The 24,702-nt window shown below is 49.2% G+C and overlaps 1 protein-coding gene across 1 annotated transcript in view; it reads left to right on the top strand.

Moving 5' to 3' along the window:
- The window catches only part of dnai7 (dynein axonemal intermediate chain 7), a 113,192-nt gene that overhangs the window by 81,257 nt on the left and 7,233 nt on the right, over nucleotides 1–24,702 (top strand). The window contains exon 9 of the mRNA XM_078554636.1: nucleotides 6,170–6,384. Coding sequence (XP_078410762.1) covers nucleotides 6,170–6,384 — 215 coding nt within the window. The remainder of the gene's footprint in view (nucleotides 1–6,169; nucleotides 6,385–24,702) is intronic.

The raw sequence follows: 24,702 nt of genomic DNA, 5'->3' as shown, positions 1-24,702 counted from the left end.
AGTTGATGGGGTCACTGGCAGAGGGGAGTTCGAGCACCAGAGCACCCTTGGACCGTTCTGGGTGGATGCCCCCGAGGTGTCTGGCTGGCGCTTCCTCCTCCCTTTGGGTGCCTGATGGCCCCTCCCTGTCTCCTTGGGGAGAAGATTCACTTGGAGGTGCCTTGTTCCCCCTCTCATCCAGCCACTGCTGGAACTTACCCATTGCTAAAGCGATGGTGTGCAGGTCCGAGTGCAAATACGACATAAACTGCTGGACCTTGGTCTCCAAGGCGGCCGTTACCCTTTCAATGGAGACTTTGATGACTCGCATGCCAGACCCACAACTGCAGACAGAATGTAGATGGATTCCCTCCATCCTTCATTCCAGTCTGTGGATGGCCTCTGACAACTCTGCCTGATGTTCCACTGCCTGTCTCTGCATCTGTGAGGTTATCACGAGATTGTGAACCCGAGCCTACTCTAGGACTAGGTTCCGCCGAGGTACGTATCTGCGCTAGTGGAGGGTGCAGGTGAATGCAGTAATGGTTCTTCAACTGAGGATAATTCTGCTCCCCCCTCAAAGGTGGTCTGGGGCCTGGGGCTGAGCCTTCCGGTAGAGGAAATCCTCTCTTTTTCTTACTGGTACCTGGAATAGAGAGAAGAGAGATTTAGTGATTGACTAAGCAGTCTGATACATTAAAGATTACTCAGATTCATTGCCTGCATCTTGCTGATGTATAGAGGATGCACAGAGGCCGATCTTGCCTTCCATGCAGGAATGATCCCTTTCCTTGGAAGCGAGTTCTGTAGCCTGTTCTTCAAAACTTGACAGGGTCCAGATCTCCAGGATTCCCCCTCGGGTCATGGCTGTCTCTCTTTTGTTATGTGCAATCTTGTCCTGCATAAAAACAGAGGATTAACAGTGAGCACAATGGATGAAGGAGTTCAGAAGCACGCATGCCTGTTGCTCCTGCTGAGCCCTCCCCCATTAAGGGATTAAGATGTCGTTTGTCCAGGAGCCTACATGAAATGGAAAGCTTAAAGTGGCTGGCAGACGTTCAGTGCTGATGTCCCATCTGCTGGTCATGTTTGACATCCCTGTGGCTCTAACCCTTAGACTGCTTGATGCCCTTAAGAAAGTGTGAGTTTGCAGTGAGTAGAAGTTTCACTTACCCTGGTGGAGTGGAGCAGATCATTCATCCATTTCCTGCACTGCATGGTGGTCCTTTTCTGGGCCCCACATGCACTAACCTCCCTGGTGACCTCCACCCAGGCCGGTCAGGGCAGCTGAGAGGGCGTCCTGCTCCCATCCCTTGGAAAGAGGACCTCCTGCCTTTCCTGGATGGCTTGGAGAAGAATCTCTAGGGAGGCTTCGCTGAACCGTGGGACAGAGGGTTTCCTTTGCTTAGGTGCCCTAGTTTTTTTGTCACCACAACACCTGGCCTGCAGTGCGTAAAAGTCTATCTGGGTGCTGTTTAAACATGGTGCTAGGATCTTCAACCCCAAGAGGTGATGGCGGGGCAAGCAACTTGTCACGAGATTCACCGAATTCCTTGCTGATGCATAATTTAATGAGCTAAAAAGCGAAGATCGTGTGTGTTCAGCCGGTCTGTTGCCCTGTGGGAATCACGCTGAGTCTCCCGCCCTACACTGGACTTAGTGCAAATTGGGTATGATTCCGCCCTAAGTGCGGTAGAGGGCATGAAAAAAGACATTTACCCATTAGCCACAATGGCGGGTTTTCACGTTGTCATCCCCGTCCTGCTTCATAAATTATGCAGTCGTGGGGAACATGCCGGATCGTTGGCAGCTGGCCTCTAATTTGCCTACCACTCTGTTACCTCGCCACTTCCTCATGCGCGCCATATTTAAACTGCAGCCGCATGCACAGTTCTCAATGCTTGCAGCCCAGGACTACTCCGGTGAAGACATGACCCCAAAAGCCAAGAAGAGTCCAGCCCCCTGATTCAGTGACAGATCCCAGCCCCCTGATTCAGTGACAGATCCCTGGGACGCCTTCTGGATGCCATGAAGGCCCGTCTCGATGTCCTCTACCCCCACTCTAGCCACAGTAGGCCCTTCAGTCTCACCACTCCAGGTTGGGGGGCGGTGGCAGAGGTGGTTATTGCCAGCACTGCACACAAGAGGTCAGCCATTCAGTGCAGAAAATGGATGAATGGATCTCATCCGTGCAACCAGGGTAAGTCAACTATCTCATCAATTTCAATTCCTCCATTCACAAGCCCATCACATATTCACTGATATCTCACTCTCTGCCTGCTCAAGGGATATCACCGCTCACTCTCTCTCACACACTCTCTCAACTCCATTTGGCCTAATCTCCTGTGGAGATATCCTCCTCATCCCGTCCATGGCTCCACTCAGCACACACGCATGCCTGGCATCCTTCTCATTCGGCCTGATCTGCACCTTCTCTCACATTCTCTCCATCTGCCTTTATGCAGGACAAGATTGCATACAATCAATGGGAGAGGTCCCAGACTGGGGGTGGAGTGCCGGACATCAAGGTCCTCACTCTGTTCGAGAGTCGCGTGCTGGAGCTGGCTGGAGAGGACGTGGACCGTTCCTGTGGCAATGGCGAGCTTGGCAGTGAACACCCACATGAAGATTCTGCACCACATCATCCCTCACTCAACACTACTCTGAGTCCATTGGAAAATAAAGAGATAGCAGATGAATTGAACAGATATTTTGCATTGGTTTTCACTATAGAGGTTATGAGTAACATCCCAGAAATAGCTGTAAATCATTAAATGGATGGGAAGGAGGAACTCAGGAAAATTACAATTGCCAGAGAAGTAGTAAAGAGCAAATTGTTAGAGCTGCGGGCTCACAATCCCCAAGACCTGATGGATTTCCTCCTAGGGTATTGAAAGAAGTGGCTAGTGAAATAGTTGATGCGTTGGTTTGAAATTTCCAAAATTCCCTAGATTTGGGGAAGATTCCATTAGATTGGAAAATAGCAAATGTAACTGCTTTATTCAAAAAGGAGGGAGAATGCAGGAAACTACAGGCCAGTTAGCTTAGCATCTGTCATAGGGAAAATGTTAGAATCTATTATTAAAGATGTTATAACAGGGCTTAGAAAACTTTAAGGCAATCAGGTAGTGTCATCATGGTTTTGTGAAAGGGAAATCATGTTTAACCAATTTATTGGAGTTCTTTGAAGGAGTCACATGCGCTGTGGATAAAGGGGAACCGGTGGATATACTGTACTTGGATCTCCAGAAGGCATTTGATAAGGTGCCACATCAAAGATTATTGCAGAAAATAAAAGCTCATGGTGTAGTGAGTAATATATTGGCATGGATAGAAGATTGGCTAGCTAACAGGAAACAGAGAGTAGCCATAAATGGGTCTTTTTCTGGTCGGCAGGATGTAACGAGTGGTGTGCCACAGGGATCAGTGCTGGGGCCTCACCTTTTTACAATCTATATAAGTGAGTTGGATAAAGGGACAGATGGTATCGTTGCTAAATTTGCTGACGACACAAAGATAGGTAGGAAATTAAGTTGTGAGGAGGACATAAGGAAGCTCACAAAGTGACATAGATAGGTTAAATGAGTGGGTAAAGACCTGGCAAATGGAGTGTAATGTGGGCAAATGTAAAATCGTCCATTTTTGCAGGAAGAATAATAAAGAAGCATAATATCCAAATGGTGAGAGATTGCAGAGCTCTGAGATTCAGAGGGATCTTGGTGTCCTAGTGCATGAATCACAAAAGGCTAGTATGCAGGACGAAAAGGATTCAATTCTGAGGACAGGTTGCTCAGACTAAGCTTGCATTCCCTTAAATATGGACAATTAAGGGGTGATATAATTGGAGCATTTAAATTGATTAAAGGGTTTTATAAGATAAATAGAGGGAAATTGTTTCCTCTGATGGGGGAGGTTGAGCACAAGGAGGTACAATCTTAAAATTAGAGCTAGGCTTTTCGGGAGTGATGTCAGGAGGTACTTTTTCACACAAAGGCTAGTGGAAATCGAACTCTCTCTCTCAAAAATCTGTTGAAGCTGGGGGCAATTGAAAATTTCAAAACTAAGATTGCTAGATTTTTAAGGTATTAAAGGTTACAGAGCAAAGGAATGTGGATGAAGTTAAGGTACAGATTGGACATGATCTAATTGAATGGCAGACCATGTTCAAGGAGCTGAATGACTTCTTCATGTTCCCAGCCCTTCTGATTCCTGACCTCCATCTCTACCTCCTGAACACCAATTGGAGCTTCGTTCCTACCCCACCCACCACCCCACTAGGTTGTAAGGGCCCTTAGTAGTGTCCTCTTGCTGCCAGTATTCCTTCCCGCCCATTGGCTCATTTGGCTGGTTGCCAGGTGGTAGGCGGAGCTATAAGATACAGGATGTCCACAATTTGTTGAATTTATCAGCCATTTTCCACTTCACCCACCCTCCCCTTGAATATTGGGGTGAAGTGCTTGTTCTGGAATTTGTAAAAGTACTGCAGCGCGCTTTGTTACAAAGGACTCCTTGTCGTATACATCTCAGGATGTTGTACACTTTACCCATGATATTGGACAATGAACTAATCTGTGGGCTCCTCAGGTGGTTGCCCCCAATGGCGGGAAAACGGTTTGCATATAACATAATGTTTTTAACATAACAAACAATTGAAAAATTACTCAGTTATAAAACAAACCCATATTATACTACAAGGAGTATAAAATTCAGAGTCAGAGCCAACTTCACATCAGAGTGAAGTGGAGTGGGCCTCCTTGGGGGAGTCTTCTACATTGCTCAGGTCTGGTTTATTTCCAGATCTATAGTATGCAGATTTAGCATTGGAGTGAAGCCATGCACTCATAGAATTAACCCTCAGAAAGTTCAAAATTTCTAGAATTTCTTTTTCCATAAAGCCTATTCATTGTTTGGTAAGCCAGTCTTAATTTATCAGCATTGTGATTCCTCCTTCATCACTTTAAGTCCTTGATTATGCCTCCCAGCACCTTCTCCCCATGCCCATCCTCAGACATTAACCCATATTCAGTCTCTGCCTCCCACAATGCTTGCCTCCCACCCTGCTGCAATCCACAACCAGCCATTTTAAAAATATTAGTTATGAGATGTGGACGTCGCTGGCTAGGCCAGCATTTATTGCCCATCCATAATTGCCCTTGAGAAGGTAGTGATGTGCTGCCTTCTTGAATGCTGCAGTTCATGTGGTGTAGGTACACACTCAGTGCTGTTAGGGAGGAAGTTCCAAGATTTGGATCCAGTGACAGTGAAGGAACAGTGATATATTTCCAAGTCAGGATGGTGAGTGGCTTGAAGGGAACTTCCAGGTGGTGGCGTTCCCATGTGTCTGCTGCCCTTGTCCTTCTAGGTGGTAGTGGTCGAGGGTTTGAAAGGTGCTGTCTAAGGAGCCTTGGTGAATTCCTGCAGTGCATCTTGTAGATCGTACACACTGCTGCCACTGTGCATCAGTGGTGGAGGGAGTGAATGTTTGTGGATGGGGTGCCAATCAAGTGGGTTGCTTTCTCCTGGATGGTGTTGAGCTTCTTGAGTGTTTTTGGAGCTGTACTGATCCAGGCAAGTGGAGAGTATTCCATCACACTCTTGACATGTGCCTTGTAGATGTTGAACAGGTTTTGTGGAGTCAGGAGGGGAGTTACTCGCCACAGGGTTCCTAGCCTCTGACCTGCTTTTGTAGCCACAGTATTTATATGGCTAGTCCAGTTCAGTTTCTGGTCAATGGTAACCCCCAGGATGTTGATAGCGAGGGATTCAGCAATGGCAATGCCATTGAATGTAAAAGGGTAATGGTTATATTCTCTCATGTTCAACCTGATTCTTTTGCCACCCTGCTGATCACAAGGGCCTGTGCCTGATGTCCCCCAACTCAACTCACCTATCTTCAAGGGTGCCCCACCACTTATGTGCCCTCTCCCTGGATCTGCAGCCTCAGGGATGGCCACTGCTAGCAGTGGCACTGCTGAGGCTACTGGCCCTATGATTGGGTGGCAGTTTCTTGAGATCAGGCTGCTGTACATGTTTGATGGTAGCCTTTAATTGCTGCTGCTGGCAATATACTACCCTGGGTCCTGCCATCAGCCGAAGTGGAGTCAACTCCCACTTTCAGCCCTGGTGGCGTGACTTCACTTTCATTGATACAGTTCAATCTCATACTTAACCACTTGTTTCTCATTTAAAGGTAAACAATGGAGGACAGATGGCATTCACAGTATCACGTTTGACCCAGAGGAACAGATATTGTCCTTTAAGATGGACACTTTCAATATTTTCACCCTGATTCAGAGATACCACGTCAATATGCCTTTCTGGTCTTGGGAAATCAAACCTGTGGCTGAAAATGAAGCTATTTTAACTGTTGTTGCTGCTTTCACCCAAGTGGAAATTCGAATCAAGGTAAATTTTCTGATTATGCTGCAATTCAAATTGGGTATGGCTCGATACTAAACCAGCAACCCCAGAAGTCAGAAAGTATGATATTGAATTCAATATATTTGGAAAGCATGCTGGCTGCTACCAGAAAAATTACTATGAAAGCTGCTGGATTGTTGGTAAAAACACAACTGGTCGAGCAATGTCATCATCAGAGAAGGAAATCTAAAAGCTCTGCTTGGTCTGACATTCACACAGCTCCAGTCTTAAGGCCCCCTGACCCAGCAGAGCAATCCTCTAAGTTACAAACAATCACAAAACAGAATGATACCTCTGCCATAGTCTTTATCTTGTAATACTTTCACAGTTGAGAATGTTAACAATGAGATACACCATTAGTATTTAATTATATTGGGGGAGAGGTAGCAGTGTGGGGGCTGTGCAATCTTGGGCTTTGAGCACCCTTTTGTTTTGGTAGCGTGGGTGGCTGTCTTTGCATAGAGCTGCAGAATCTGTGGTTTGGAAAAACTCTGGAAGAGGACCTGAGAGTTAGTAGATTTGGCTGGTGGAAAATGAAGTTTGGCTCTCTGTTGGCTTCTTAGTGGGCAGTTGTAATTTTCAGCACATACCAGGTAGTGTACAGCTGTCACCCACTCGTTTTGACTGCTTTGAAGTCTTGAAGTCCAAAAAGTCATTGCAAGGCCTGGCTCACAGTTGCATTCTACTAGTGCCAAGCCAGTAGCACCGAGGCAACTCACCAGTTAGTGAGGTAGTAAAATTCGTCTGTTTCCCCACTGAACTGTTTAACAGTCAGAGCTTCCAGGTGGACCAGGGGGAGGGGTGGAGTGGTCTCCTGAAAGTCTAAGGCGAAATTTGTTTTTTGTTGACCTGAGAGGAACCCTTATGTTTCTCCTTGTCCTACAGGAATAAAAACTACAAATATTATTGGTGCCCCCCTTAAGGGCAACAGGTTTGGCACTCAACACTGGCATAAATGGATGTAGGTCAGTTGGATGAACGCCATCCATTTGTGCCTCAAAATTGCAATCCAGGTCCCATGTATGTCATAGGACCCTGTTTTATATATTACAGGCAGCCTCCTCCCTGAAGCCACCTGTTCTCAGGACCCACTGGCAGTGGCCAGAGGTCTATTGCCAAGGTGGCAGTAAGTACACCAATGCCATTTTCATGCCACAAGGCCAGGGGGAGACACTAATTTCTGTTAGAAATAAGGAGGGGCATAGATGTGATGGGATTAGCTGGGGGTGGAGGATGTAAAGGGTTTGGCAGCACTGATAACTTTCTAAGAGATCTCTGCAAACATTGATTTCAGCATTTCATGACTGGCTCTAGACTTAGGCCTCTAACTGTATCTGTCTGTCTCTCTTTGCAAGCGTATACATGTGTCTTTCCTGATCTCTTAGCTGTCACTAATTGCAATGTTTGCATTTTCTAAGAACAAAACATAGATGATAATCAGCCTGAATACTTTCAACATTAATTTCTTTTATTTTCAAAGAAAGTGGACCTAGGGAGGATAGATAAGGGGGCTGGAATACAAATGGGTGCATGTTGTATTACAGGTGTTTGAAGCTCTGGTTAGACCTCAATGAGAATTCTGCGTTCATTTCTGGGTGCTGTTTCTCAGGAAGTATATATTGATCTTGAATGGGATGGACGATAAATGCTGGCCTTGCCAGCAATGTCCACATCCCAAAAAATGTAAATATGAAAAGCGCATATTCATTAGAACATCACTTGGGCTAAAACAGTTAGGCTATGAGGATGGGTTGCATAGACTAGGTATGTATTCCCTTGAGTAGAGAAAATTAAGGGGTGATCTAATTGAGGCTTTCAAGATCATAAAATGAATCAAGAAGATAAATAGAAAAAAAATATTTACTCTGTGGGGGAGTTCAGAACAAGAAGGCATAACCTTAAAATTAAAGTGTGGCTGGCTCAGAGTCTTTTGGTAGGCAAAGATAATGTGCCTTACGGAACCAAGGCAGGTAGATGGAAAGATTCAGATCAGCTATGATCTAATTGAATGGTGGAACAGGCATGCGATGCTGGATGGCCTATCCCTGTTCCTATGGGCAGAATTTTACGGCAGCGGGACTTTATGTTCCCACTGAAGTCAATGAAGTTTAGAATGCCTCACTGCATTTTATGGCCCCGTCCCCGCCGAAACGGGGCCGTAAAATTCTGCCCTATATTTCTATGAAATAACTTAAATTAGCATGTTTCTTTCCTTGTCTCAGCTTGATATATATTTGAAGTCTACAGCAGATACATTGTCATTTTCTTTTCTCTTTCACTCACACACTGCCTCCCTCAACACATCCACACACTCTGTTTTAAGAAACACAACATAAGCCTTGCTAGAATAAAGCTTTCAAATTGTACTTTTTCTTCAAATAATTTTGCAAACCATTTAGAATTACAATATTTGACTCCAAAGAGAAGTATTATATCATTTGGAATAAGTAAATAGTACCAGTGCATGTCAGAAACTTTTGCATACCTCACACGCTCAGACAACAGGCGCTGCCATCAGCTCACAGTCAAGTCTGAACATTGGGTGGAATTGTCCCAAATTTGCATAAAGTGTGATAGTGGGCAGGAAAAAGAGTGTTTTATCCGCCAGCTGCAAATGTCGGTTTTTCACGCCATATCATCCTGGCATGCCCCACCTCATTAATTATACAGTCACGGGGAACACGCTAGAGCGCTGGTGGGAGGGCTCAGATTTGTCCGCCACACTGTGACCTCCACTTCCTCGCTCCTGGCGCCATATTTAAAACACACCAGAGCGCACACCTACTTCATTCCATCCAGGAATGCTCCAGATGGTCTTGAAAGCAAAGAAGACAGCAGCCCCCAAATTTAGTGACGCCTCTCTGGGCCCCCTGCCTTGAAGGCTGCCTTGATGCCTTCTACCCCCGCTCTGGCCGCAGGAGATCCACCAGAGTCACCAATCTGGCCTGGGAGGCGGTGGCAGCAGTGGTCAGCACTACCAGAGCACAGAGTGGTCAGCCATCCAGTGCAGGAAGAGGATGAATGCTGTCATTCATTCTGTCAGGGTAAGTCAACCACTTCAAGGGACAACACCACTAACTCTCACACACACCCTCATATCTCCATCAGGCTCATATCCTCTGGAGCTCACGCTCTCATCTTGTCCATGACTCCGCTCACCACACAAACATTCTATGCAGTGCCATGCATCCTGCTCACATTCTCTTCATCTATTTTCATGCAGGAGAAGCTGGCTCACAACAGCAGGGAGAGGTCCTAGACCCGGGGTGGAGTGACCCACATTAAGCCCCTCACTCCCTTTGAGGAGCGTGCCATCGCGTTGAATGGTGAGGATGTGGACTGTGCCTGTGGCAACGGTGAGGTTGGCAGCGAACACCCCTATGAGGATCCTGCAGCCCATCATCCCTCCCTCAATGCTAATGTGAGTGCTCTCTCTCTGCTGCTTTTGACCCTGCTGCCATGAACTAATTATCTCTACTCTGGTTCACAGGGAGGTCTGCCAAGTGACCGATACCCTCAGCCAGCCAGTCCTTTAGCTCCATCCAGGTCCTCACCTCCAGCCAAGAGGATACTTCCTCCATTGAAGAGCTGGAAATAAAGAGCCTGGAAGACACGTCACAGTGCTTACCCACCCCCTCCACCAGTGCAGAGACACACCTCGGTGGGATGTAGATCTAAAGCAGGCTTGGGTTCACAACCTGGTGGTCACCACACGGACTCATGTGCACAACGGGAGGAGGCAGGTTTAACCGAACTCCCCAGCACTCGGAGGACTGCTGGGGAAGAGGCATCTGTGAGGTCTGAGTCAGATGGTGAGTCTCTGGATTTGGCCTTCCAACTCATCATGGAGAGCCTTTGGAAGCTCTCAACAGAGTGGTACACGAGTCAGAGGAGTGCGTCCGCTGCTCTCTGATGAAGTGCTGCCCACATGTGCACATATGGAGGCTTCTGTGGGAAGGATGGCAGATGCCATGGAGACTCTGGTCCAGCAGAACGTGGAGATGTGCGCATACCTGCACTTCACTGCAGTAGCCATGGGTGAGAGTTCCTGCTTTGGCAACGCGAGAGGGAAACGAGGTACCTCGGCGTCCCTCCAGATGCTTCTTCCCTCAAGGAGTCAGGTCGGGGGCCCTTGGGGTACTCCTGAGATGCTATCTGTCCCGCCAGGGGACTGCGGCAGCTACTTCATGGCCCCAAACGCTGGGTCATCAGGCGGCAGTGGCGAGGAAGGTCATCCCGCTCCCTCCCAAACTTCACCGTTGGGTGCCTCCATCCTAGGAGGCTTTCTCCGGACTCACCAGATAACCTGGTGCCTTGGGGGGGGAGCAGAGCTCTGAGCCACCGCAGCCCTTTGGCCCATATCCCCAAGAGGAGACCAGAGAGGACCCCTCTGCCCTTGATCCTGAGGGTGGGATCGAGCTGGAGGTGGAGCCGAAAGGCAGCTCTGAACCAGCCCCCGTACTCAATATGGGGGAGGGGTTGGAAGTTGGAGGCGAAGACCTGGAGGAGGACGGGGTTTCAGTGGTGAACACCAGGGACGGCTTAGAATCATTGTCGGGTGAGGTGGTGAATCCCCTGATGCCCCCCACCAATTCTCCCCTCATCCCTTTACGGGCACTCCAGGATTTTTTTGTGCGTAATCGTGGTTGCAGAGACAGGGTCCAGTCTGCCCTAGACCGGTGGCATTCTTTTCCTCTTGTGTTCTGGTTCACCAGCGAGGCCCTCAAGGCCCCTTGGGCTGGACCAGAACGCCAAGAGGATGGGCCACATGTTTCTTGCTGGGCTCCTAAAGGAGGGGATGGATTAAAATAGACTTCTCTTTCTCGCACTAGGCATGGTGATGGTAGCGCATACTTCTGACAATGAAGATTACCATAGCTAGCCTCAACGTCCACGGCAGCAGGAACGCACAGCGCAGGTTCCAGAACTTCTCGGTCCTCAGGGATGGGAAGTATGCTTCCTGCAGGAAACCTATACCGTTCTGGGAGACAAAGCTATATGGCTCCTGGAGTGGTGAGCGGGTTTCTACGTCAGTCACCTAGCCTCCAATTCTGGTGGGGTGGCTATCTTATTGGCCCGACATTTTCAGCCAGAGATCTTGGGGGCCAAGGAGCCGGTGCAAGGCTGGTTGCTGCATCTTACTGTGCGCTGGAGGGCGCGGCGCTTCACTTTGTGAATGTGTGCGCTCCCCTGGGTGCGAAGCAGCAAGCGAGCTTCTTTGAGGAAGTGTTCACTCATCTCGGCTCCATCAATGCGGCGAGTGCATTGTCCTCGGGGGGATTTCAACTGTACCCTCGAGGCCAGGGACCATCACGGTGCCCAGCACTGCATGCTAGGTGTGAGTAAGTTGCGGGACCTGGTTGGGCCCTTTGACTTGGTGGACGTCTGGCGACATCTCCATCCTGACTCCAGCGTTTTCACTTTCGTATCACCTGGAGTCAGAGCGTCCAGACTCGACCACCTTTATGTTTCCAAGGCGTTCATGTCCTACGTTCCATCAGCTTCTGTGTGGCAGGTGTCGTGCACGGACCACCATCTGGTGAGGCTGGAACTCGTTCAGTTCTGTGCTTGGACAGGGTCCCGCATACTGGCACTTTAACAGCCTGCTGCTGGGGGAGGAGCAGTTCCTGGACTCGTTCCATCATTTATGGGCTGGTTGGAGAAGGAAGCGGGGAGGCTTCCCCTCCTTGAGGGCATGGTGGGTCATGGGCAAGGCTCATGTCCGCGTCTTCTGTCAGGAGTACACGAGGGGGTCGACAAAGAGGCTATAATCCAGAGTCGAGGAATTGGAGGAGGTGGTGCTTGACCTGGAGGCAAGTCTCCGTCAGCCTGATGCGGATCCGGCCCTGCAGCTGGTGTACAAAGAGAAGGGAGCGCTGTGGGACCTGCAACTTGTCCGGTCCCACGGCGTGTACATGAGGTTGCGGATCCAGTTCCTCCAGGATCTAGACCGCAGCTCCGCCTTCTACTCGCTGGAAGAAAGGCACGGGGTACATCAGCAGCTCCTTACATTGCTGGCTGACAACAGATCCCTTGTCTCAGATCTGGATGGCATCAGGGCCATTGTCAAAACCTACTACACTGCCCTGTTCACTCCGGATCTGTCCAGTGAGGATGCTCGCAGAGTTTTGGGGGAGGACCTGCTGCAGGTCGGCCCGGAGGGCGCTGGTAAGCTTGACTCCCCTATAAGTCTGGGGGAGCTCACCGGCGCCCTCGACAGCCTGTCCAAGGGCAAGTCCCTGGGCCTGGATGAACTGACCGTGGAATTCTTCAGGGCGTTCTGGGACGTCCTGGGGAACGACTACGCGGAGGTCCTGGGGGAGAGTATTGCTACCAGGGAGATGCCCCTCATGGCGCAGGGCGGTTATTGCTCTGTTGCCTAAGAAGGGGGATCTCTGCCAACTTAAGAACTGGTTCCCGGTCTCCCTCCTCAGCACAGATTACAAGATCTTTGCCAGAGCCATGTCTTCTTGCCTTGGCACCGTGCTGGACCACATGATCCACCCTCACCAGTCCTACATGGTCCAGGGCCGCACTATTTTTGATAATGTCCACCTGGTCAGGGACATCATCCACTTTTCCCAGAGGACTGGTCTGTCGTGCGCCTTCCCGTCTTTTGACCAGGAGAAGGCATTCAACAGGGTGGATCACGAATATTTATTCAAGACTCTGCGAGCATTCGGGTTCGGGATGCATTTTGTCACCCGGATCTGACTTCTGCACACTGCCGCAGAGTGTCTAGTTAAGGTTAACAGGTCCCTGACGGTGCCCCTTCACTTTGGGAGAGGAGTGCGTCAGGGCTGCCCCTTGTCTGGCCAATTGTATTCCATCTGCGTGGAGCCTTTCCTGCACCTCTTGCAGAGGAGTTTGTTGGGAGTGGTTCTGCATGGGCCGGGCTTTGGGGTGGTCCTCTTGATTTGCACCGATGATGTGCTGCTCATGTTCCCCGACCCGGATGACCTGCGGAGGATGCGCGAGTGCCAGGAGCGTCCTCTGTCAGGATCAGCTGGGGCAAGTGTTCTGGACTCCTGGACGGTAAGTGGCAGATGGATCCCCTACCCGAGGAGCTCAGGCCTTTCACCTGGACCAGAACCAGCCTCCTCTACCTGGGGATCCACCTCTGCCCTGCTGAGGAATCCTGGCTGGCGAACTGGCAGGAGCTGGAGGCCAAAGTCACCTGTCGCCTGCGGTGCTGGACAGGACTCCTCCGAGTGCTGCCTTACCGGGGTTGAGTGTTGTTAATAAACCAGCTGATTGCTGCCATGTTGTGGTACCGGCTGGTCACTTTGACCCCTCCCCCAGATTTTGTCACAAAAATCCAGAGAATGCTCATCAACTTCTTCTGGGACAAAAGTCTGCACTGGGTCGCTGCTGAGGTTCTGAGTCTCCCGCTTAGGGAGGGCGGTCAGGCGCTGGTGTGGCTACGCACCCAGGTGGCGACTTTCCGCCTTCAGGCCCTGCAGTGATTCCTTTACATCAAGCCCCCTCCAAGGTTGTGTGCCCTGGCGACGTATTTCTTCCACCAGGTGCACGGCCTGAATTATGACGTACTTATAGACCTGAGGGGCCTTCGTGGCTTCTTGCCGGCGTTGCCCATCTTTTACCAGGACCTGATCAAATTCTGGAACATGGTTGCCTTGCGACGCAGCTCTCCGCCATCAGGGATAGTGGATATCATCAGAGAGCCGTTGCTCAGGAATCCGCATCTTTGTGCTTTTCAGTGGCTGGCGGAGAGGAGGGCTGTGGCTGCCGGTGTAATCAGGATCGGGGACGTGCTGGGTAGCAGAAGAGTGGGCTGGACGATTCCCCATGAGTTGGCGCAACGTGCGTCAGTGGATGCCTGGCTTATGGCCAATGTCATCCAAGACCTTAGGACGGCTGTGTTCGGCCCCGACGTCATACTGGGACTCAAGGTGGCGCAGGTGCGCAGTGGTCTTCCGTCCAAATGCACCCCTGTTTGGACAGAATTCCACATTGCTCCCAAGCCCCGAACCATCCTCGGGAGCCAGGCAACCTGAGTCGCCTCGCGGAAATGCCCTCCGTACCCTTTAGCACGGCGCGGAGGGGTTTCCTGTATGGGCTGCTGCTGCACACCCTTCACTTCCTTGCCCTCGCCCGCCGCTCGGACATGCCCTGGCGTGCCTAGTTTCTATCCGGCAGTGGAGGTCCCCAGTGGGAGATCCTTTACGGAGGTGTCCTCCCCTTTTCTATCGGAGACCTGGGGTGGAGGGTGTTGCACGCAGCAGTCCCGTACAATCGTAGAATGTGTCGGTTCATGGACTCCCAAGATGCCTGCGTCTTTTGCGGCCTTGTGGAGTCGGTGGACCACGTGTGTGTTGGTTGTTGTAGGCTGCACCCCCTTTTTAGTTTCTTGAAAATTTTTTTACTGTTGTTTAGTTTGCACTTCAGTCCCACGCTCCTGATCTATGGGCGCCCGGTGCGGAGGGGGGCTGGGAGGGAGGAGGACCTCCTCGTGAACCTGCTCTTGGGCCTGGCTAAGTTGGTCATTAACAGGTCCAGGCAGCGGGCGATCGAGGGGATCGTCCAACCCGACTGTCTGCCCCTCTTCCGTGGCTATGATCGCGGGCTGGTGTCCCTGGAAAGGGAGCACGCGGTGTCCGCTGGCACTGTCGAGGTCTTCCATGCTCGGTGGGCACCATGGGGACTGGGGTGTTTTATCGACCCCTTTAATCACATTTTGATTTAATGTTGGTAAGTCTCCTTTACATTCTGTCTTTTGTTTTTGCAATTTCCCTTTAAGGAGCTGCCTTTTACTTTGTCCCTTGATTTGTTAATTTAGTTTATTTGTTTTGTAACAAAAGAGTTACATCTTCTTACACTTCCGTTACGTCTTGGTGCTCCCTGGACATCCATAGCTGAGGTGGAGGCAGCCTGCTGACTTATATGCCCTGTCTGTGATGACTTTGGCAGGCGTCCTTTGGAGGGCTGAGACCTGGAAGGCCCCTGCCTACTTTCAGGATCCTGCTGTGTGGCAGTGGCAGCCTCCTTGGCTTGTGGAGCTGGAGCTGCTGAGGTCACGGGAAGAGGGGATTCAGATGGGCCAGACACTCCCGGAATCACCTGATGGATGGCCCTGGGGAGTACACCTGCTGATCCTTCTCCCTATGGGTGCTCAAGGGCCCCTCGCTGACTCTATGAGGAGAAGAGGTAGCTGGAATGAGATCAAGCTGCCCCGCACCCGTTCACATACACGCTGTTGGAGGCCAACTATGGCGTCAGTGATGGAGTGCAGCCCGTGCCGCAGTGCAGGAATGATGTCCTGAACCAAAGTCCCCATGGTGGCCACCATCCTACCAGTGTTGACCTCGGTGTGTTGGCTTGCTGCAGCTATCAGCTCAGCTAAAGGTGCATGGACTCCTCCATTGTGCCTTGCATCCCTTCCTGACATTCCCAAGCTTACCTTTGCAGCTCCAGCAACTGTGACATGACCAAACCCAGAGTCTCATCATCTGACTCAAACTCAGTAATTTTCTGGCTTCCAGTAGTCCACCGAGTGCCGGACACCTGGGAAGCCCCTGCTGCCGTCTGCTGTGGATCAGAAAGTGCAATGTGCTCACCAGATTGTGATCCCAAGGCTACTCTAAAGCTAGGTCCCACCGAGGTGTGTCTCTGCACTGATGGAGGGTGTGGGTGAGTGCTGTGATGGGACTTCAAGGAGGGTTTCAGCAGATTCCTCTTCTGAGCTTCCCTTGGGGCTTGATTGGAGGCTCTTGGTTTTGGTCTCTTGGCAGTTTCCCAGGTGTGCCTGTGAAAGCAAGGAGAGATAATTAGGGCATGTTAGTGGCCTGTGAAACAGGACACATCACTCACAGTATGGTTGTCTGATGGATGTTACACTGCTGGGTCCTCACTTGGTAGATCACCGCCGACCTCTTCGTCAATACAGGAACGGTCCAGATCCTTGCAGGCCAGCAGGATGGCTCTGTTTTCAAAATCCATGAGGATCTTGATTCAGGAGTCCCTCCACTGGTCTGTGACCTCTCCCTCTTGTTGTGTGCCAGCTTGTCCTGCATAAATAGAGATGGAGAGAGTGTAAGCAGGATGCCTGCCAGGCATGTGTGGACAGTGAGTGGTCCCATGGATGGGCTGAGGACAATGAAAGTGTGTGTGAGAGAGTGAATGGTGATGTTCCTTGAACTGGCAGTGAGTGAGGGCCCTGAGGATGTGTGAGTGCGAGAGTTGAGAGTGATGAGAAGAGTGACTTACCCTGGCTGAATGGAGGAGATCATTCATCCTCTTGCGGCACTAGGTGGCTGTCCTCTTTTAAGACCATAAGACATAGGAGCAGAAATTAGGCCATTCGGCCCATCGAGTCTGTTCCACCATTCAATCATGGCTGATAAGTTTCTCAACCCCATTCTCCCGCCTTCTCCCTGTAACCTTTAATCCCCTTACCAATCAAGAACCTATCTATCTCGGTCTTAAATATGCTCAATGACCTGGCCTCCACAGCCTTCTGTGGGAATGAATTCCATAGATTCACCACTCTCTGGCTAAAGAAGTTTCTCCTCATCTCTGTTCTAAAAGGTCTTCCCTTTACTCTGAGGCTGTGCCCTCGGGTCCTAGACTCTCCTACTAATGGAAACATCTTCCCCACATCCACTGTATCCAGACCTTTCAGTATTCTGTAAGTTTCAATCAGATCCCCCCTCATTCTTCTAAACTCCATCGAGTGTAGACCCAGAGTCCTCAAATGTTCCTCACATGTTAAGCCTTTCATTCCTGGGATCATTCTCGTGAACCTCCTCTGGACCCTCTCCAGGGGCAGCACATCCTTCCTGAGATACGGGGCCCAAAATTTCTCACAATATTCTAAATGTGGTCTGACCAGAGCCTTATAAAGCCTCAGCAGCACATCCCTGCTTTTATATTCTAGTCCTCTCGAAATAAATGCCAACATTGCATTTGCCTTCCTAACTACCGACTCAACCTGCAAGTTAACCTTAAGAGAATCCTGGACTAGGACTCCCAAGTCCCTTTGTACTCCAGATTTCTGAATTCTCTCCCTATTTAGAAAGTAGTCTATGCCTCTATTCTTCCTATCAAAGTGCATGACCTCACACTTCCCCACGTTGTATTCCATCTGCCACTTTTTTGCCCCTTCTCCTAACCTGTCCAAATCCTTCTGCAGCCTCCCCGCCTTCTCAATACTACCTGTCCCTCCATCTATCTGTGTATCATCTGCAAACTTAGCCAGGATGCCCTCAGTTCCTTCATCTAGATCATTAATGTATAAAGTGAAAAGTTGTGGTCCCAACACTGACCCCTGCGGAACTCCACTAGTCACCGGCCGCCATCCTGAGAAGGACCCCCTTATCCCCACTCTCTGCCTCCTGCCAGACAGCCAATCTTTTATCCATGCTAGTACCTTGCCTCTAACGCTGTGGGCTCTTCCATGGGATTTTCCAGTCCTCTGGGACCCTCCCTGACTCCAGTGATTCCTGAAAGATCACCACTAACGCCTCCACTATCTCTTCAGCTATCTCCTTCAGAACTCTGGGGTGTAATCCATCTGGTCCAGGTGATTTATCCACCTTCAGACCTTTCAGTTTTCCTAGCACCTTCTCCTTGGTAATGGCCACCATACTCATCTCTGCCCCCCGACTCTCTTGAACTTTGGGGATGTCACTCGTGTCTTCCACTGTGAAGACTGATGCAAAGTACCTATTCTGTTCCTATGCCATTTCTTTGTTCCCCACTACTACTTCTCCAGCGTCATTTTCCAGCGGCCCAATGTCCACTTTTGCCTCTCTCTTACCCTTTATATATCTAAAAAAACTCTTGCAATCTTTTTTTATATTACTGGCTAGTTTACCCTCATATTTAATCTTCTCCCTCCTTATTTCTTTTTTAGTTGTCCTCTGTTGGTCTTTGTAGGCTTCCCAAACCCCTGGTTTCTCACTGCTCTTCGCCACATTGTATGCTTTCTCTTTAGCTTTTATGCTGTCCCTGACTTCCCTTGTCGGCCATGGTTGCCTCGTCCTCCCTTTAGTATGCTTCTTCTTCCTAGGGATGAATTTTTGCTGTGTCTCCCAAATTACTCCCAGAAACTCCTGCCATTGCTGTTCCACTGTCTTTCCTGCTAGGCTCATCTCCCAGTCAATTCTGGCCAGCTCCTCCCTCATGCCTCTGTAGTTGCCCTTATTCAACTGTAATACTGTTACATCTGATTCCAACTTTTTCCTCTCAAATTGCAGGGTAAATTCTATCATATTATGGTCACTTCCTCCTAAGGGTTCCTTCACCTTAAGCTCCCTTATCAAATCTGCTTCATTACACATTACTAAATCTAGAATTGCCTGTTCCTTAGTGGGCTCCAACACAAGCTGCTCCAAAAAGTCATCTCGTAGACATTCCACAAATTCCTTTCCTTGGGATCCACTACCAACCTGATTTTCCCAGTCTACCTGCATATTGAAATCCCCCATGATCTCTGTAACCTTGCCTTTCTTACACGCCTTTTCTATCTCCTGGTGTATCTTGTGCCCCACATCCTGACTACTGTTCAGAGGCCTGTACATAACTCCCATTATGGTTTTTTTACCTTTGTGGTTCCTCAACTCTACCCACACAGATTCTACATCATCTGACCCTACGTCGTTTCTTGCTATTGATTTAATTTCATTTCTTACTAAGAAAGCAACCCCACCCCCTCTGCCAACCTGCCTATCTTTTCGATAGGATGTATATCCTTGGATATTTGGCTCCCAGTCCTGATCCCCTTGCAGCCATGTCTCCGTAATGCCCACCACATCATACCTGCCAATTTCAATCTGCGCCACAAGCTCATTTACCTTATTTCGTATACTGCGTGCATTCATATACAACACCTTCAGTCCTGTATTTCCCGTCCCCTTTCTCATTGTCATCCCTTTATCTGATGTGCTTGAAGTTAGATTCCTAGCCCTTTCCAAACACTCTGTCCTATTTTGTGTTCTGGAGACTTTAATAGCCTCTCCTGGGCTCTCCTTTCTTTTCAGTTTTTTCATAATTTTCCATGATGTTGAATCCACCCCACCCCCCCACTCACTAACCTGCTACTTTGTTTCCCATTAGTCATACTTCTTGGAGTTTTACCCTTCCCTCCCCCCCCCCTCACTTTCTAGTTTAAAGTCCTTTGCAGGATATTGGTGCTGACCACTGCTTCCGCTGCCTCCCAAGCCGGATTAGTGATGTTGCTACCCATCTTGCAACCAGAGCAGCGGTAGCATACATCATGTTGGTCCTCCACTGCGTCCAAAAGGCGCTCGAGGGACGTGTCATTGAACCTGGGGGCTGCAGTCTTTTTGCCTTTCAGGTCCGTGCCTTCTGTGCAGCAGTCGTGGGCTGGAAACACAGAGGTGTGCACACGGCTGCACTTTAAATATGGTGCCCAGCATGATGAAGGCAGCGAGGTGATGGTGTGGCGGGCGAATAAGAGCCCACCCGCCATAGAAATGGCGTGTTTCCCGAGAATGCATAATTAATGCAGTGGGTTTGGGACGCTATGGTGTAAAAAGCCGCCATTGTGGCTGACGGGTAAAACGTCGTTTTACCTTCCTGCTACCGCACTGAGCGCAAAACTGGGATGATTCCGCCCTATAATTCGAGTTAACCACCCTAATTTGTTTATGGTATCCTGAATCACTATGTTACTAAACTTTGTACATTCTATCAATCAATTTAGTGCTTTTAACGTAAAGTATTGTGGAAAGAAGCCTGTGTGGAGCATACCACCGCAAGGACCACCAGTTCAAAATGACCTGTTTCTGTGTTGTAAATTCTGTGTCCTTTTATGTTAAAACAGTATTAAAACAAGATGATAACAGAAAAAGATTAACCATTCAGCAGGTCAGTTAGCATCTGTGGAGAGAAAGAGAACAAATAAAAAGACTTTCATCCATATAGAGCCTTTCTTGGCCCAAGGCATACAGCTGTTGAGCTACTTTTGAAGTTTAGTCATTGTTGTAACGTGGGGAAAGGAGCAGCCAATTTGAAGATAGCAAGTTCCCACAACAGCTAAGTGATAAAAACAGATTATCTGGTCAATGAGTGATTATAGATTGAGGGATAAGATTTGGCCAGAACACCGGGGATAACTCCCCTGCTCATCTTCGAAATAGTGCCATGGGATCAGACAATTAATGGGAGTTGGGGAAGATGGGAGTCAGTTAAAATGGTGTGGGAAACTCATCAACTGGTATCCTACCCCCAATCCTGCCAACTGCAATGGGAGTCAGGGAAAACTCTCCACTGGTTGGAGTGATACCTAGCACAAAAGAAGATGATTGTGGTTGTTGGCAATCAATCATCTCAGTTCCAGGACATCATTGCAATAGCTCCTCAGGGTAATGTCCTAGGCCCAACCATCTTCAGCTGCTTCATCAATAAGCTTCCTTCCATCATAAGGTCAGAAGTGGGGATGTTCGCTGACAATTGCACAATGTTCAGCACCATTCATGACTCCTCAGATATTGAAGCAGTCCATGTCCAAATGCAGCAACACCAGGACATTATCCAGGCTTGGGCTGACCAGTGGCAAGTAACATTCGTGCCACACAAGTGCCAGGCAATGACGTTCTCCAACAAGAGAGAATCTAACCATTGCCCCATGACATTCAATGGCATCACCATCGCTGAATCTCCCACTATCAACAACCTGGGGGTTACCATTGACCAGAAACTGAACTAGACTAGCCATATAAAAACTGTGTCTACAAGAGCAGTTCAGAGGCTCGGAATCCTGAGGCGAGTAACTCACCTTCTGACTCCCCAAAGCTTGTCCACCGTGTACAGGGCACAAGTCAGGAGTGTGATGGAATACTTTATGCTTGCCTGGATGAGTGCAGCTCCAACAATGCTCAAGAAGCTTGACACCATCCAGGACAAAGCAGCCCACTTGATTGGCACCCCTTCTACAAACATTCATTCCCTTCACCACCGACACACAGTGGCAGCAGTGTGTACCATCTACAAGATGCACTGCAGGAACACACCAAGGCTCCTTAGGCAGCACCTTCCAAACCCACGACTACTACCATCTAGAAGGACAAGGGCAGCAGAAACCTGGAAGTTCTCCTACAAGCCACTCACCATCGTGACTTGGAAATGTATCACCATTCCTTCACTGTTTCTGGGTCAAAATCCTGGAACTCCCTCCCTAACAGCTCTGTGGGTGTACCTACACCACATGGACTGCAACGGTTCAAGAATGCAGCTCACCACACCTTCTCAAGGGCAACTAGGGATGGGCAATAAATGCTGGCCTAGCCAGTGATGCCCACATCCCATAAATGAATTTTAAAACATCTTTTGTTTCTACAGTTGTCTTATTATCATTTGTACCATCACTGCTGTTGTCATTTAATCACTCCTGCCCTATCATAGCTCATTTTCTTACCAACTTTTACTGGCTCTGTGCTTGGTTAAAAGCTGTTCATCTCTAACATCATTCAGTTCTAGTGAATGACTATCCACCCAAACTGGTTAACTCATTTCTCTCTGCATACATATTGCCAGGCCTGCTGATTGGAATAAAAATACAAAATGTCAGAAGCAGAGATTTATGGCCCCTGTTTTGGGGTCATCTCAGTATGTGTTTCTGACCTGGGTAGGTGATGGCATAGTGGTATTGTTGCTGGACTAGTTATCCAGAGACCCAGGGTTTGAATCCTGCCATGGCAGATGGTGGAATTTGAATTCAATAAAAATCGAATTAAAAGCCTGATGAAACCATTGTCGATGGTTCACTAATGTCCTTTAGGAAAGGAAGTCTGTCATCCTTACCTGGTCTGGCTTGCACTCCAGACCCACAGCAATGTGGCTGACACTTAAAATGCCCTCTGAAATGGCCTGGCAAGCCACTCAGTTGTATCAAACTGTTACAAAGTCACAAAAAAGGAATGAAGTTGGCCAGACCTCACAGCATTGACCTAGGCACCCAAAATGACAATGGTAATTGCCGCCTTGTCAACCCTGCAAAGTCCTCCTTACTAACATCTGGGGGCTAGTGCCAAAATTGGGAGAGCTGTCCTGCAGAATAGTCAAGCAAAAGCCTGACAGTCATCCTCATGGAATCATACCTTACAGAAAATGTCCCTGACACGACCATCACCATCCCTGGGTATGTCTGTCCCACTGGCAGCACAGGCCCAGCAGAGGTGGCAGCACAGTGGTATACAGTTGGGATGGAGTTGCACTGAGAGCCCTCAACATCGACTCTGGACCCCATGAAGCCTCATGGCATCAGGTCAAACATGGGCAAGGAAACCTTCTGCTAATTACCACATACCACCCTCCCTCAGCTGATGAACCAGTGCTCCTCCATGTTGAACACCACTTGGAGGAAGCACTCAGGGTGGCAAGTGCACAGAATGTCCTCTGGTTGGGGAACTTCAATGTCCATCACCAAGTGTGGCTCAGTACCACCACTACTGACCGAGCTGACTGAGTCCTAAAGGACATATCTGCTAGACTGTGTCTGCGGCAGGTGGTGAGGGAACCAACAAGAGGGAAAAACATACTTGACCTCATTGTCACCAATCTGTCCGCTGCAGATACATCTCTCCATGACAGTATCGGTAGGAGTGACCACTGCACACAGTCGTTGTGGAGATGAAGTCCCGCCTTCACATTGAAGATACCCTCCATCGTGTTGTGTGGCACTACCACTGTGCTAAATGGGATAGATTTTGAACAGATCTAGCAACCCACCCATGAGGCGCTGTGGGCCATCAACAGCAGCAGAATTGAACTCGAATATAATCTGTAACCTCACGGCCTGGCATATCCCCCACTCTACGAACACCATCAAGCCAGGGGATCAACCCTGGTTCAATGAAGAGTGCAGGAGGGCATGCCAGGAGCAGCACCAGGCATACGTAAAAGTGAGGTGTCAACCTGGTGAATCAAGAACACAGGACTACTTGTATGCCAAACACCCTAAACAGCAAATGATAGACAAGGCTAAGTGACCCCACAACCAACGGATCAGATCTAAGCTCTGCAGTCCTGCCACATCCAGTCGTGAATGGTATGGACAATTAAACTCACTGAAGGAGGAGGCTCCACAAATATCCCCAACCTCAATGATGGGGGATCCCAGCACATCAGTGCAAAAGATAAGGCTGAAGCATTTGCTACAATCTTCAGCCAGAAGTGCCAAGTGGATGATCCATCTCGGCCTCCTCCGGAGGTCCCCAGCATCACAGACGCCAGTCTTCAGCCAATTCGATTCACTCCACGTGATATCAAGAAACGGCTGAAGGCACTGGATACTGCAAAGACTATGGACCCTGACAATATTCCGGCTAGAGTACTGAAGACTTGTGCTCCAGACCTTGACGTGTCACCAGCCAACCTGTCCCAGTTCAGCTACAACACTGGCATCTACCCAGCTATGTGGAAAATTGCCCAGGTATGTCCTGTACACAAAAAGCAGGACAAATCCAACCCGGCCAATTACCGCCCCATCAGTCTACTCTCGATCATCAGTAAAGTAATGGAAGGTCGTCAACAGTGCTATCGAGCGGCACTTGCTTAGCAATAACCTGCTCACTGACACCCAGTTTGGGTTCCACCAGGGCCACTCAGTTCCGAACCTCATTGCAGCCTTGTTTCAAACATGGACAAAAGAGCTGAACTCCCAAGGTGCGGTGAGAGTGACTGCCCTTGACATCAAAGCAGCATTTGACAGTGTGGCATCAAGGAGCCCTAGCAAAACTGGAGTTAATGGGAATCAGGGGAAAACTCTCCCCTGGTTGGAGTCATACCTAGTACAAAGGAAAATGGTTGTGGTTGTTGGAGGTCAATCATTTCAGCTCCAGGGATATCACTGCAGGAGTTCCTCAGGGTAGTGTTCTAGGCCCAACCCTCTTCAGCTGCTTCATCAATGACCTTCCTTCCATCATGGTCAGAAGCGGGGATGTTCACTGATGATTGCACAACATTCAGCACCATTCGCAACTCCTCAGGTACTGAAGCAGTCCATGTCCAAATGCAGCAAGACCAGGACAATATCCAGGCTTGGGCTGACAAGTGGCAAGTAACATTCACGCCACACAAGTGTCAAGCAATGACCATCTCCAACAAGAGCGAATCCAACCATTGCCCCTTGATGTTCAATGGCATTACCATCACTGAATCATCCACTGTCAACAGCCTAGGGGTTACCATTGATCAGAAACTGAACTGGACTAGCCATATAAATACTGTGGCTACAAGACCACATCAGAGGCTAGGAATCCTGTGACAAGTAACTCACCTCCTGACTCCCCAAAGCCTGTCCACCATCTACAAGGCACA

Source organism: Cetorhinus maximus, chromosome 12 (genome assembly GCF_964194155.1).
Source record: "Cetorhinus maximus chromosome 12, sCetMax3.hap1.1, whole genome shotgun sequence".
In the NCBI taxonomy this organism is placed as follows: domain Eukaryota; kingdom Metazoa; phylum Chordata; class Chondrichthyes; order Lamniformes; family Cetorhinidae; genus Cetorhinus; species Cetorhinus maximus.
Note: the sequence above shows the minus strand (reverse complement) of the source record. Positions and strands in the feature narration are given on the sequence as shown.